The sequence below is a fragment of the Microplitis mediator genome, chromosome 3 (genome assembly GCF_029852145.1).
Source record: "Microplitis mediator isolate UGA2020A chromosome 3, iyMicMedi2.1, whole genome shotgun sequence".
Taxonomy (NCBI): domain Eukaryota; kingdom Metazoa; phylum Arthropoda; class Insecta; order Hymenoptera; family Braconidae; genus Microplitis; species Microplitis mediator.
Window position 1 is genome coordinate 24544876 of NC_079971.1, and position 15219 is coordinate 24560094.

At 31.2% G+C, this 15219-nt stretch overlaps 3 protein-coding genes across 5 annotated transcripts; 2 read left to right on the forward strand and 1 right to left on the reverse strand.

The window, feature by feature from the left end:
- Positions 1 to 98: 98 nt before the first annotated feature.
- On the forward strand, positions 99 to 4402 carry LOC130666024 (facilitated trehalose transporter Tret1-like). Of its 3 annotated transcripts, none has more exons than XM_057466663.1 (7): positions 99 to 500; positions 562 to 731; positions 1687 to 1857; positions 1941 to 2089; positions 2160 to 2656; positions 2736 to 2865; positions 3981 to 4402. In XM_057466663.1, the coding sequence occupies exons 2-7, from the start codon at positions 599 to 601 to the stop codon at positions 4260 to 4262; spliced, it is 1362 nt and encodes a 453-aa protein (XP_057322646.1). In that variant the 5' UTR covers positions 99 to 500; positions 562 to 598; the 3' UTR covers positions 4263 to 4402. The 3 variants fall into 3 exon arrangements, with proteins under 3 accessions (XP_057322646.1, XP_057322647.1, XP_057322645.1); XM_057466664.1 differs by having other exon boundaries at positions 578 to 731; XM_057466662.1 differs by having other exon boundaries at positions 99 to 495; positions 578 to 731.
- Positions 4392 to 11656, forward strand: LOC130666025 (GDP-fucose protein O-fucosyltransferase 2). The gene is made up of 8 exons (XM_057466667.1): positions 4392 to 4622; positions 6068 to 6204; positions 6285 to 6407; positions 9261 to 9519; positions 9591 to 9783; positions 9856 to 10033; positions 10956 to 11085; positions 11421 to 11656. The coding sequence occupies exons 1-8, from the start codon at positions 4501 to 4503 to the stop codon at positions 11566 to 11568; spliced, it is 1290 nt and encodes a 429-aa protein (XP_057322650.1). The 5' UTR covers positions 4392 to 4500; the 3' UTR covers positions 11569 to 11656.
- Positions 11143 to 13803, reverse strand: LOC130666028 (biogenesis of lysosome-related organelles complex 1 subunit 6). Its single transcript, XM_057466670.1, has 5 exons — positions 13554 to 13803; positions 13380 to 13487; positions 12080 to 12167; positions 11921 to 12007; positions 11143 to 11848 (listed from the first exon to the last, which is right to left on the reverse strand). The coding sequence occupies exons 1-5, from the start codon at positions 13610 to 13612 to the stop codon at positions 11732 to 11734; spliced, it is 459 nt and encodes a 152-aa protein (XP_057322653.1). The 5' UTR covers positions 13613 to 13803; the 3' UTR covers positions 11143 to 11731.
- Between the last annotated feature and the right edge of the window lie 1416 nt (positions 13804 to 15219).

The following is a 15219-nucleotide window of genomic DNA, read 5'->3' on the forward strand; positions in this document are numbered from 1 at the left end:
TATACATATATATAAAAATATGCGATGTCTGTAATCTTTTATTGAGACGGGATCTAGATCTTGGACATGACAAAGAAGTCTTGTTAGTTAATGATTATTTAAATTAAATGATGATTAATCTTTTCCGTATTTTATAAATAAATCCTTGCACTTCACACTTGGAATTATATTATTTAAATAATATATGAGCTACATACATAATTAAAATAATTATTTCTTTGTTAAATTCGCGGTATTAAATAATAAAATAAAATAAATAATGTTTCATATAAATTTATAATCTTATTGTTTCAATTGATAAAGGTGAGATTCGTCTGAAAATTTAATCGCTTTTATTGATAATAGATTAAATATATATACATATATCTATGTATATTTATCAAATTATTATTGAGGTAAAGGTGAGGCGGCGAGAATATTTGCGGAGAGTAAAGTAAAAAACAAAAGTTTATTTGAGTTTAAATGGGCAAGTTAGACCCCGCGGCCGTTGCGCAGGTAAGGTGTGGACAGAAAAAAAGTGGTCAATGAACTGCAGGGGTTAATTTTTGTGGTTTCATTTAGTTTATAATACTTTCAGTTTTACTATGGATTTTTTTCGATGACTTCACTGGTCGCGTCGGGAATGAGTATGGGTTTTTCTTCAATTGGATTACCTGTTTTGACGAGTAACTCGTCGGGTTTTAATACTCTGGCACTTTTGAATGGACATGAGGATGCGGCAACTTGGTTTGGTATTTATTGGATACTATTATTAATTTTTTTTCTGAGTGTTATATTTTTTGACTAGAAAAAACATGAATTAATCTAAGAATATTAATTCATTTCTTTATCAGTTATTTTTAATTATTTTTTAAGTTCAGAAAAAAATTTTCCCTAAAAAAATTAATGATTTGATATTTTTTAAATTTTTCCTTTCCTAATTTTGATGATAAAAAAAATCTATTTGCTTTGCATTCATTCCGCACACGCTCCGCAATAAATCCACCGTTAATCCACATTTACTCCGCATTCATTTTTCAAGCAAATCCAGAGCTAATAGAGATTTGATCCACAGTCAATTCACAGCTGATCCGCATTCAATCCACAGTAACTCCGCAGGTATTTCTTACCAATTCTATACTCAAATCCGCAAGTAAGAGATCCACAGTACCTGCATTGGTCCACCTGCAATCAACCCGCATTCGATCTGCAGATTCTGCATTTAAATCCACCGCTAATCCGCACTTAATCCGCATTTACGCCGCATCTATTCTGTACTTCAATCCACAACTAATAGAAATTTGTTACGCAATAAATCCGCATTAATTCACTGCCACTATGTGTTCAATTCCACAGTCAATCCACACTCGATCCGCATTCAATCCACACTCGATCCGCAGTCAATTCACACTCGATCCGCAGTCAATTCACACTCGATCCGCAGTCAATCCACACTCCATCCGTAGCCAATCCAGACATGATCTGCAGCCAATCCACACTCGATCCGCAGTCAATCCACACTCGACCTGTAGCCAATCCAGACATGATCCGCAGCCAATCCACACTCGATCCGCAGTCAATACACACTCGATCCGCAGTCAATTCACACTCGATCCGCAGTCAATCCACACTCGACCCGCAGTTAATCCACACTCGACCCGCAATATTTTCTTACTGTAATCTTTCCATAATTTTTTTCGCTCTTAGCATCAATTATTTCCATCGCGATCCCATTTGGCTGCATCGCCAGTGTCTTTACCATGAGAGCCGGTAGAAAAATCGCAATGATCAGTTCCGGGGCCATTTCACTTCTAGGATGGATTTTAATTGCAACGAGTTACAGTATCCCCCAACTTCTAATCGGCAGATTCATCACGGGTAAAGATAAAGACAAAGCCAAACTAAACCGATTTTCCAAAAATTACCATTTCACTCTAACCAGTTTCTCTGTCCCCAATCAGGATTCGCTACCGGACTAGGGTCAATTGCGGCTCCTGTTTACGTCTCAGAAATAGCTGCGCCAAAATACAGAACATCTCTGACAGCAGCCACAAATGTTTTCATCAGCTTCGGAATCTTACTGATATATTTCTTCGGATACATAATTCCCGTAAACACGAAATTTCAAAAGTTCAATAGTAAAAAAAAATTCAAATTATATAAAATTTGATTAATTACAGAACAACTGGCGCCTGGTTTCGGCGGTCGTCGTGATTCTTCCGATCTTTTCGATGACCAGCATCATCTTTTTCCTGCCAGAAAGTCCCAGATGGTTGCTGACCAATGGGTCCGAAGCCGAAGCCAAAAGTTCTCTGCTGACTTTGCGCGGATTGAATTTTGAAACGAACGAATTTTTGATCGAATTCGACCAAATGATTGTCTACCATGGAACCGGTACCAAAGTATTCACTTCCGGTGGTCAGAGTAAGCCGACCAAAGTGCTCACAAAAATAAAGGAAATATGGGACGCTTTGAAAAAACCGGAAGTCTGGAAGCCGTTTTTGATCCTGAATACTTTCTTTTTGCTGCAACAATTCTGCGGAATTTATGTCGTGATCGCTTACGCGGTTGACATGGTCGTCAAAAGCGGAATCGCGATGGATCCTTTCATGGTCACAGTATTGATAGGTCTGACCCAAACCATCGCCGCGGTTGTGATCACGATTTGTAGCTCTAGGTAAATTATTAAGAGCTTCTGGTCTCATCGTGTCCTAGTTCCGAGTCCCTGATAATTGATCTGGAAAATTCTGTTCCAGGATGGGCAGAAAATTGGCGTCGATTATCTCGGCTACAGGAATGTCGGTGTCGTTGGCTGTCTTAGCGATTTGCCTCAATTTCGAAGTGGAAAACTCAGTGATTCTATTGGTCGCTTTGTTTACTTTCATTGTAAGTTCAATTGGGGTGTAAAAATAATTTGAACTTATGATCATTCGGACTGAGTCGGATATGAATTTGAATCCGCGTTAGGGTTCGAATTATTCATAAATTTTCGTATGGATTGTAAATTTTTGAATTATTCGACTCCAATATTAATTATTTGTTAATTTACGAATTTTTTGAATAATTGGTAATTTTTCGAATTTATGCAAAAATTCGAATTTTTTGTAAATTTACGATTTATTTGATTCGTATTCCAATCAGTCGTTAATTCCTGAACTATTTAAATAATTGGTAAGTTTTCGAATTATTTCATAATTGATCAATTTTCGAATTATTCGACTCAAAAATTAATTATTTGCCAATTTATGAATTTTTTGATTAATTGGTAATTTTTTTGAATTTATACAAAAATTCGAATTCTTTATAAACTTACGATTTCTTTGACTCGAAATTAAAGAATTCGTAAGATCTTGAATTTTCAGAATAATTGGTAAGTTTTCGAATTATTTGACGGGAATTTTAATTGTTAGTCAATTTACGAATTGTTCGAATAATTGGCAATTTTTCGAATTATTACAAAATTTCGAATTTTTCGTAAATTTACAATTTATTCGAATCGTATTTCAATTAGTCGTAAATTTTTGAACTTTTCAAATAATTGGTAAATTTTCGAACTATTCGACTAATCGGCAAGTTTTCGAATTATTGATCAATTTCAAAAATATTCATAATCTTTTGAGTAATTCGTACATTTCCGAATAATTCAATTCGAATTCGAAGCATTCACAAGTTGTCGGATTCAAGTCAAATAATCGAATCAAATTTCTAATTAACTGTCCAAAATTTCCCATAATTTACAAAGGATAAGAATTTTCCAATTGATTCGAACACTTTTCAGAATGTTTATTAATTCGAAAATCTATTTGATTCAAATTTCTAATCGAATATCAAATTTTGTTTCGAAAACTTTGCAAATCCCTATAAATTATAAAAATTCTTTATTTATAAACATTTCCGATCTGAAGCTGCGCACGCGGAGGCTAAAAATTTATTTATATCTCAATTGAATATAAATTTATATCTCAAAAACCTTAAACTTGACTCATAATTATAATTTTCAGGCCACTGGATCATTCGGATTTTTGCCGCTACCTTGGGCGATGATCGGCGAATTATATCCCACTAAATACGTCAACTTTCTCGCCCCCATAACGGCATGTATCGAAGGTTTCCTTAATTTCGCCTCAATTCAAATTTACCCGCCGCTGGCAAAGTGGGATTTCACTGCCACTATATATTTATATTGTTCTGTATCCATAGTGTCAATATTGTTCATTGTTTTAATCCTACCCGAGACTCACGGGCGCACCAAAACGCAAATTGAACATAAATTTAAGTCATAATCACCTTCAATCTCATATTTATTTTATTTAATACAATAAATCTTAATTACCTATTTGCTGTGTATATATACATTTTTTTCATTTTTCCATACACTAGCGCCCTCATGATGAAACGTCACGTACTTCATTCAAGTTTTTTATTGTACTTCAGTGCGTACTTCACTTAGTAAACAATAATGATCTTTTAAAATTTTGTTTTGTTTGTTGATATTTTGTATAAGTAAATTTTATATAAATAATGTTATTTAGTTATATATTTATATATTTATTTATTAATTTTGTAAATAGTAATTCTGAATTTTGTGAATTGACGAAAAGTTCTGATCAAAATTGCGGCAATAAATATATCAATAACAAAAGGTTGTATATTTTATATATATATATATATATATATATATATTTTATATATATATATTCTCTATTAAAAAAATTTACATCGGAATACAGTTTAGATTCTTATATAAATTCTTTGGTGATTTCTCATATGAATCTAAACCATATGTAAAATTTTTATGGGAATTTAGTATAGATTTCTATGTGGATTTTTATAATGATTTCCCATAGGAATTCAAACTATGTAAAATTTTTATGGGAACCTAATATAGATTTCTGTGTGAATTTCTACAATGGTTTCCCATAAGAATTAAAATCATATGAAATTTATATGGGAATCCAGTATAGATTTCTATGTGAATTTTTATAATGATTCCCCATAAAAATTTTATCCATGTAGAAATTCATATAGGATTTACTATGGATTTCTATGGGGATTTTTACAATGGTTTCCCATAAGAATTCAAATCATATGAAATTTATATGGGAATCTAGTATAGATTTCTGTGTGAATTTTTATAATGATTCCCCATAAAAATCTAATCCATGTTGAAATTCATATAGGATTCTACTATAGATTTCTATGAGGATTTTCACAATGGTTTCCCATAAGAATTAAAATCATATGAAATGTATATGGGAATCTGGTATAGATTTCTATGTGAATTTTTATAATGATTCCCCATAAAAATCTAATCAATCTAGAAATTCATATGGGATCCTACTATGGATTTCTATGGAGATTTTTATAATGATTTCCCATAGGAATTCAAACTATGTAAAAATTTGTATGGGAGTTAAGTATAGATTCTTATGTGTATTTTTACAATGGTTTCCCATAAAAATCTAATCCATGTAGAAATTCATATGGGATTCTACTATGGATTTCTATGGGAATTTTTACAATGGTTTTCCATAAGAATTAAAATCATATGAAATTTCTATGGGAATCTAGTATCGATTTCTATGTGAATTTTTAAAATGATTCCCCATAAAAATCTAATCCATGTAGAAATTCATATGGGATTCTACTATGGATTTCTATGGGGATTTTTACAATGGTTTCCCATAACAATAAACCATGTAAAAATTCGTATGGGAACTTAATTTAGATTCTTGTGTCCATAAATATTTTACCATATATATACCGAATTTTTACATATAAATCCAGATACTCAGGTTTCTATAAGGATTTTTTCTATGGGAATCCAAGTATCCATAGATTCCTATATGGGGATCCAGGCACCCATACTTAATCCCCATGGATTCTCATTTATATCCATATTTTCTTGCATGAATTCCTATATGAATCCATACTGTCCTATGGCAACCCCATAGATTCTTATTTAAATCCATAGGATTTCTGTGGCCTCCCATATAATCCCACATATATTTTTTTTATAGCAAATATATGTGTATTTTACAAAGAATTGAGTTGACAAATATTTGATATGATATATATATTTTTACAGATATATTTTATATGACGTTAATCCTCCAGAAGGATTCAATTTACGACGGGATGTTTATATAAGGGTCGCAGTATTTATTAAAAGTTTAATAAAACACGATCATAAATATCAATGGCACTTAGTTTTGCCTCCTTGGAGTTAATATTTTATTTGTTTTATTTTATTTTCCTTTATTTAATTAACTAATCACTCATTTATTAGACTTATTTATTTATAGATAATTTGTATCACTGGAGAAGTAGAGACGTTGAACAAAACAAATTACCCTGGGGTTTATTTTTCAATGTTGATAGTATGAAAAAATATATACCAGTTATGGAAATGTATGAGTTTATAGAAGGTAACTATTGAGTATGTGCGGAAAATTTCGTAGCATAGATTCTTATATTTGGGTCATTCCACCAAATAAAATTATTTTTACGGGGCGACCCTCGTCGATTTGGTTCTAACTTTGTGGAGTCGTTCTATATATTAAAAAAAAAATTCTCTGAAAATTTGAGTCTTTTATATGCAGCTGTTTCAAAGTTATGATTTTTTTAATTTTTTAAAAATTTTTGTTTTTAACTTTTTCATTAATTTTTTTGAAGGGAAAATTTTTTTTTAAAAAATGAGCACATAACAGTTTTTCGTAGGAAAAATTCTCAGCTTTCCAATAAGAATATCCATTTTTTATTCTATGTTACAGAAGACCTTTTAAAATTCGATTAAAGACGAAAAAACGATTTTTATGACTGTGCGGCGCTTGATACATCTAATTTGATATTTTTTTCTGAAAGCTAAGACTTTTTCCCACAAAATATGTGATTTTCACGATGTGCATATTTTTTGTTTGAACAAAATTAAATAAAATATAAACTCTCTACGATTAAAAAACGTTAATTCTTATTTGTTTTGAGGATGTTGATACATTTTTAACACATATATATCTTAAGCTATCAACAATAGGTGAGATAGGGTGCACTGCTTGTGTTTCCTTCACCGTTTTTGACTCCAAGTATCGTACGTCTAAAACATTTATTTTTAGAAAAAGTCATCATTTCCTAATTAAACGAAACGATTCGAAACGATTTGTAATGTTAAATGCCCATAAAAAGGGTGATTCAAAAGTATTCAAAAGCATTAAAAAGTATTTAAAATTTTTTTTCCAATCGTTTTAAGTCGTTTCTTTTAATAAGGGTTGGTGATAACAGTGAAATCAACGCTGGTAAAATTTTGAATATCCGGATGTATAAATTTTGCGGTGTGAGGATATGTTTTCGGGTACGTATCTGCAGTAAAGCTCTAAAAATAAAAATTATAAAACGATTTTTCATGATACCAGCATCAATGGTTCAAGTCTAGGAATTAGTAATTTGAACTTTGATTCTTGTGTTTTGTTCAATAGTGATTTCAGACTATTGATGTCATCTGCGTTAATGACAGTTCTGACTTTGTAATCAAGTTTTATAAGAATTTGTGTACATAATAAATAGTATTTATGGTTTCTGTTTAGTTATAAATTGCAAATCATAAGTTAGGCGTACACTAATGGTTGATCACACCATTGGTCTTCATATAACTTGATTCTAACTAGCTGCTGACACTGATAATAATTTTCAATGCAGGTAATCATGAAAAAAATAGTGTGTAACACTAGATGAAACACAACTTCAGATTGCAGTTACTGTCAGCTTTTTCCTACGGCTCGGGCAGCCTACTTTACTTTTGTCTGACATCGTTTTGTTTCATCTCTTGCCACACAATGAATTATTACAGTTTGTTAAAACTATAAAATCAACGACTTGCATTTTAATAATTATTGATTTTGTTCAAACAAAAAATATGCACATCGTGAAAATCACATATTTTGTGGGAAAAAGTCTCAGCTTTGAGAAAAAAATATCAAATTAGATGTATCAAGCGCCGCACAGTCATAAAAATCGTTTTTTCGTCTTTAATCGAATTTTAAAAGGTCTTCTGTAACATAGAATAAAAAATGGATATTCTTATTGGAAAGCTGAGAATTTTTCCTACGAAAAACTGTTATGAGCTCATTTTTTAAAAAAAAATTTTCCCTTCAAAAAAATTAATGAAAAAGTTGAAAACAAAAATTTTTAAAAAATTAAAAAAATCATAACTTTGAAACAGCTGCATATAAAAGGTTCAAATTTTCAGAGAATTTTTTTTTTAATATATTGAACGACTCCACAAAGTTAGAACCAAATCGACGAGGGTCGCCCCGTAAAAATAATTTTATTTGGTGGAATGACCCATTTATATCCAACTGCGAATCAGGTAATTAATTTTCTCAATGGGTTTCCTCTACAAGAATCCAGAAATTTTTTTTTTCATGGGAAATTCTTATGGGAAAACCCAAAAAATATGAGACAATTTTTGGGACAAAGAAAATAAATTTTCTTGAGAAAATTTTCAATTATTATGTGAAAATTATGGGGTAAGTTGACCTGCCGGAAAACGCGCCAAATTTCAAATTTTCGGTAAAAGCTGACTGAGGTAAAATGGGCCATTCATTTTTTTTTTTACTTAAAATTTCAAAATTTTTTTTTCTCTAGACTGATCAATTTACCCCATACTTATCTCCAAACAATAATCGAGAATTTTGAAAAAAAAAAAAGTTTTTGGTCTTAAAAATTAGTCGCGGGCTCTCCTAATTTTTCATGAGGAAAATCCGTAAAGAAATCAAAATTTTCCCAATTTCCTTTATAAAAAAACTGTTTTCTATCCACAGAAAAAAATATAGTGGCCCAAAAGTATTTTTGCAATCTAGAGGAAAAGAAAATTTCTTAGGTTCAAGAAACAAACTTTTCGTAAAAAAAATTTTCTATTTTCTTCTGAATTGCGGACTTTTCTATTCGAATTCCCACACAGAAAAAAAGAATTTCTTGGCGCAAGAAATATTTTGTATTATGAATTGAAGACAAAAATTTTTCTTGGCTCAAGAATTTTTTTCTCGCCTAAAAAATTTTTTTCTTGTTCCGAGAAAATTTTTTCTTACCCCAAGAAAAGTTTTGTTTTCACTCTATAATACAAAAATTTCTTGGGTCAAGTAAAAATTCTCTTAGAACAAAAAAAAATTTTTTGCGCCAAGAAATCCTTTTTTTCTGTGCATAGAATTCCACAAAATTTTCTTTGATAGGCCGCCGTCTTGTGAAAAATCGACGGTAATTTCCTAATAATTTCATATTTTCTTCAGAATATGAATCAAAAAATGGAATAACAAATTTGGACAAAGTCTTAGTGCTGCAAAATGACCAGAAGATGTTCGAAACCGGAGACTTTAAGGACAAAAGCGCGATAGTTGAGTGCAATAACGTGAGATTTAAAAAACAAGGAGACAAAATTACTGGATTTTTTTGGGGGTACGATAATATTACTGCCAGTGAATTACATTGCATTGAATTTCACGGCACTACTTCGAGGCTCGTTAATAATTTGAACCCTTCTGTTGATAAGTAAGCGCTTGCTTGCTAATTATTTTCTTTATTCCCTTGATAAATATGATAATTATTGTTTATTAATTAAGGTCATACATGATTGACCATATGGAGATTCCGCTACACGATCAGTATGGATCAGGAGAATTCTGGTCAGCGAGACGCAGCATGCGTTACAATAACGAGTTATACAAAATAGCTAATGAATTTCGGGAGGAATTTCTCAATTCGAGTGACGGTCGGGACAAAACTGAGAGACCAGAGGATTGGAGGGTCGAAAAAGTATGAGATAGTTGATATATTTTGTCGATAATTTGTTTTTTACTTCAATGGAAGTCTATTGAATGTTGATAGAGTGGACGACATGCTATCGGAGGTCCCTATTTGGCGGTCCATCTTCGGAGACGCGATTTTCTGACAGGAAGATCTGAGTCGGTGCCGACGATAAAGGGCGCGGGAAGCCAATTAATTGAAAAGTTGGAGGAACTTGAGCTGGATACTGTTTTTGTGGCCACTGATGCGGATAATGAAGGTGTGAGAAACTAAAATTACGGGTGTGACCAACTGATCCCATGGCAAATGATCCCAGATAACTGATCCCACGACAAATGATCCCTTTATAGGTATTAGCAAAATAATTACAACTAAATCATGTCCTGATGGTTGGAATCGAATGTCCTTGGGATCAGTTCACGTGGAGCCCAACTGATCCCAAGACAACTGATCCCCTTTTGTGTACTAAAAAATAATAATTACAAATTGTTGATGTTCAGATCGGTGGGATCAGATGTCCTTGGGATCAGTAATGTGGGATCAGTTGACATGGAGCTCAACTGATCCCATAATATGCATTAGAAAAATAATTATGACTCAATAATGTCTTGATGGTTGGGATCAAATATCCTAGGGATCAGTTGATATTGAGCCCAACTGATCCCATAATATGTATTAAAAAATAATTACGACTCAATAATGTCTTGATGGTTGGGATCAAATGTCCTAGGGATCAGTTGACGTTGAGCCCAACTGATCCCAAGACAACTGATCCCATATTATGGAACTAAAAAAATTATAATTACAAATTATTGATGTCTTGATCAGTGGGATCAGATGTCTTTGGGATCAATCGACATGGAACTGATCCCAAGGATATCTGTTCCCATGATAACTGACCCCTTAATATGATAAGCAAAATAATAACAAATAAACGATGTCCTGATCGATGGGATCAGTCACCTGAGATCAATTAACACGGAATTGATCCCAAGTAATTGATCCCATGGCAACTGATCCCCTATTATATATTAAGAAAATAATTACACATAAATGACGACCTAATTGATGGGATCAGATGATTTTGGGATCAGTTCTCATGGGATCACTTGTCTGGGATCACTTGACAGAACCTGATTTATGTGTAAGTTGAAAGTAAAAAAAATTGTGGTTGATTTTAGAGTACAAGGAGTTGAAAAAACATTTAAAAGGATACAATGTCTATAAATATACACCTACAGATTATGTGAAAAATAAATTTAAAGACGGGGGAGTGGCGATTATTGACCAGATAATAAGTTCGTATGCGAGGTAAAGTATAACTTTTAACAACATTCCTTTATTGCAATAAATAAATTGGTTACGGTGTTAATAGGGAGAAAAAAATATATTTGAACATATGATGAGATAAATTTATGTTGAATTGTCATCAATTCAAGTTGCAATTAATTACTGACATGTATGAGGCCGACAAATATTTAAATTTAAAAGAAAAAGTATAAATTTTTTTTGTTCATTCAAAAATTCGCGGTATAAAAATTTTCGCGGTTCGATTCCGATGATTATTTAAATATTTTTGAGTATGAGATCAGTTTCAAAAATAAGCTCGATATTTGTCACCCCCATATATATTTTTTTGCTTACAGATATTTTATAGGAACATATGAGTCGACATTTACATTTCGCATTCAAGAAGACCGCGAAATATTGGGATTCAAAAAGAAGACGACATTTAATAGTCTCTGTGGGAAAAAAAAGTGCGAAAAATCTAGTCAATGGACGATTACTTACTAGAAATTAATAAATTAGTTAACCACCAAACAAACAAACAATCAAACAATGTATAAATACTCAGAGCAATAAATATAAATATTTTATAAAAATTACCCTCTCTTAAATTTTTTTCATATAAATTCAATAATTAAATATAAAAAAATATTTTTCTCTTCGCGGATTATTAAGGCGACGTCGGTTTCCCGATCAGTTCTTGTTCTCTTCTTAGTTCTTCCTCTCGTTTTTGTTCTTTGGCCAATGCTTGTTTTTGCTTTACTTGTTGCAGATAAATTGCACGTTTCTAAAAATAAATAATAAATAATAATAAATAATAATAATAATAATAATAATAATAATTTTTTTAAAGCAATACCTTAAGTTTTGTCGTCCTTTCATGAATTAACGCCATTTCTCTTTTTATTCTACTCAATTTTTCTTGATAAGCTTTTACTGTTATATACTAAAATAATTACTCATTAATATCATTGTTAATTAATTAATTAAGTGATTAATTAATTAAAAATTTATTTACCATCGCCGAGCATTCGTCATCTGCAGCAGTCGCGGCAAGATGTTGGTTCTCTACTTGCATTTTATTATCAAGTATGTCTTGTTTATTTCTAAAATTTAATTGTTAATTAGTAAAAAAAAATTTCTCATTTTTAATTAATGAAAATATTTGATCAAATTCTGTAGCCGCAAAAAAAATTTTACTGTTGAAATTCGATTTCCAGCGAAACTATTGGTTTTAGAAAAAAAAGTTTAGAACAAAAAATTTAGGAAATTTCATTTCCTACAAAAAAGTATTGATGACTTATTGACGTATCTCTGATAGTTTAGAAGTTACAGGGAAAATAGATACAGAATTTTTTTTTGGAATCACTATTCAAATTTTGTTTATTTCAAATTACGCCGAAATAATTTAATTTACGTGAAAATTTTAGCAGACCTTTTTTGTACAAAATTTAATAATCTACAAATTTGTTCCTATGCATTTTTACGATATCTCTGATAGTTTAAAAGTTACAGGGAAAATAGAAACAAAATTTTTTTTCGGAATCACTATTCAAATTTTGTTTATTTCAAATTACGCCGTAATAATCAGAGTTAAGTGAAAATCTAATCAGACATTTTTTGTAGAGAATTTAATAATCTACAAATTTGTTTCCAAATATTTTTACGATATCTCTGATAGTTTAGAAGTTACAGGGAAAATAGATACAGAATTTTTTTTCGGAATCACTATTCAAATTTTGTTTATTTCAAATTACGCCGAAATAATTAAATTTACGTGAAAATCTAATCAGACCTTTTTTGTAGAAAATTTAATAATCTCCAAATTTGTTCCTATACATTTTTACGATATCTCTGATAGTTTGAAAGTTACAGGAAAAATAGACAAAGAATTTTTTTTCGGAATCACTATTTAAATTTTGTTTATTTCAAATTACGCCGAAATAATTAAGTTTACGTGAAAATTTAATCAGACTTTTTTTGTAGAAAATTTAATAATCTACAAATTTGCTTCTATATATTGTTACGATATCTCTGATAATTTGAAAGTTACAGGGAAAATAGATACAGACTTTTTTTTCGGAATCACTATTCAAATTTTGTTTATTTCAAATTACGCCGAAATAATTAAACTTACGTAAAAATCTAATCAGACCTTTTTTGTAGAGAATTTAATATTCTACAAATTTGTATCTATACATTTTTACGATATCTCTAATAGTTTAGTCAGAATTTCAATTTTTTGCAAAAACTTTTAAATGGATATTAAAGTTTGTTACAAAAAAGGGGGAGGGAGAATTAAATGTAAAAATAGTTACAATATTTCCTGTAATTCCTTGCCAATTTGTTCCAGTGGTGGTTGATAGGCTTCCAATAAACCCTGGGCTAATTTATCAACGTCCATAGATACTTTGACAACTTCGTCCCTACGAATTAGGAAAAAAAAAATTATAAGTTTAGAATATCATTGAATTTAAAAATGAAATTCTTACGATTCGGACGCATTTTGCTGAACTTCTGCGGCAGCAGCTTCGCCAATATCAGTCATCATTTTGTTGTTACAAAATTTTTCACACGAAGATCTTAAGAAATTCACTTAGTGACAGTAGGAGATAATGGAGCCTGGAGCTGAGACTAAGACGCCGAGAAGTTGACTAAAACTGTATTTATATTTATATATTTTTAGCTCGGGGTTTTAGGTTACATAATTAGAAATATGTTTCGAGTCAGGCGAATGTAATATTCAATATTATTCATAGTTTTCGGGTAAGCCGGCGCCATCTGTGGAAAATGTAGGAAAGTTTCAATCGAAAAAAATCCATATGGGAATTTACCGGAGGAAATTATGAGAATTTTCAAGGACTTCTATAATTTTTTGACAAATTCCTATAAAACCCCATGATGATTCCATGGATTCCTATAGATTTCCAAAGATTTTTCATAAATTCTTAAATATTCACGAGGAATTCCGATAGGATTTATAAATCCCATGCTCTTTTCAATGGGTTTCTGTAAGATTATTATGAAATTCCTGGCCAATTTAATGGCTACCTATGGACCCCTATAGATTTCCCTGATTTTTAAACGAATTTCTATAAAAGTCGAGGTCATTTTTCATGGAATTTTCTTGTTTAACTCGAGCGAATTGTTTGTTGCGCTGGCATAGGTTTGTAACTGCGAAAAGTCTGCTGTGATACAGTGAAAAAATTGATTTCCCTGCCCTGATTAAACAACTGAATTCGATCGAATTAAACAGAATTCAATTTTTAATTCTATTTAATTCAGATAAATTCTGTTAATTCGGCAGGAAAACCAGAATTTGTCAAAATTAAAACGAATTAAAATAATTCTATTCGGTTTAATTCTGATTAATTCGAAAATAATTCTCCAATTTTTGGTTCTGAATCCGAATTGAACTGAATTAAAATGAATTTGAAATTTTTAAATCGGTTTTATTCTTTTTAATTCAAATTCAAATTTTCAATTCAGTTGAATTCTGTTTCGAGAATTCGACAGAATATAACAGAATTAAATTTTTTAATTCGCTCGAATTCAGTTGTTTAATCAGGGTTGTTAAAATAAAAAAGTGAATTTGAATAACAAAATATCACTTGTCCCAATCGTCGGCGGCGCAGCTCTTTTACCAGAGAATCTACCGTTTTCCATACTTGCAAAAATAATTTTTCTAGTACAGGGGGTCGTCCTGAACGCACCTGAGCAGTTGTCACCCTATAACTTCATTTTTTGATATTTTTTTCCGAGATTATGGGGCCAGAATCCGCATTGTGGCCCATTTTTGAAGCCTATTGCTCTCCGGCTAAGACTCCACAGCTTCCATTAATTTCTGTTATCATTTTCCTTGTGCAGGGGTTCGTCCTGAATGCACCTGAGCAGTTGTCCATGTAATTTTTTAAATGAATTCCTATAAATCCTATCAGATTCTTATGTAATTCCCGACCTCTTTACTGTATTTCCATGAATTCCTTTAAATTCTATCAGATTCTTATGAAATTCCCGACCTCTTTACTCTATTTCCATGAATTTCTATAGATTTCCATGATTTTAGAATCAATCTTTACAAAATCTCAGGTCATTTCTAATGGAATCCGATGAATTCATAAAAAATCTCATGATCGTTCAGGTGAATTTCTAAAACTA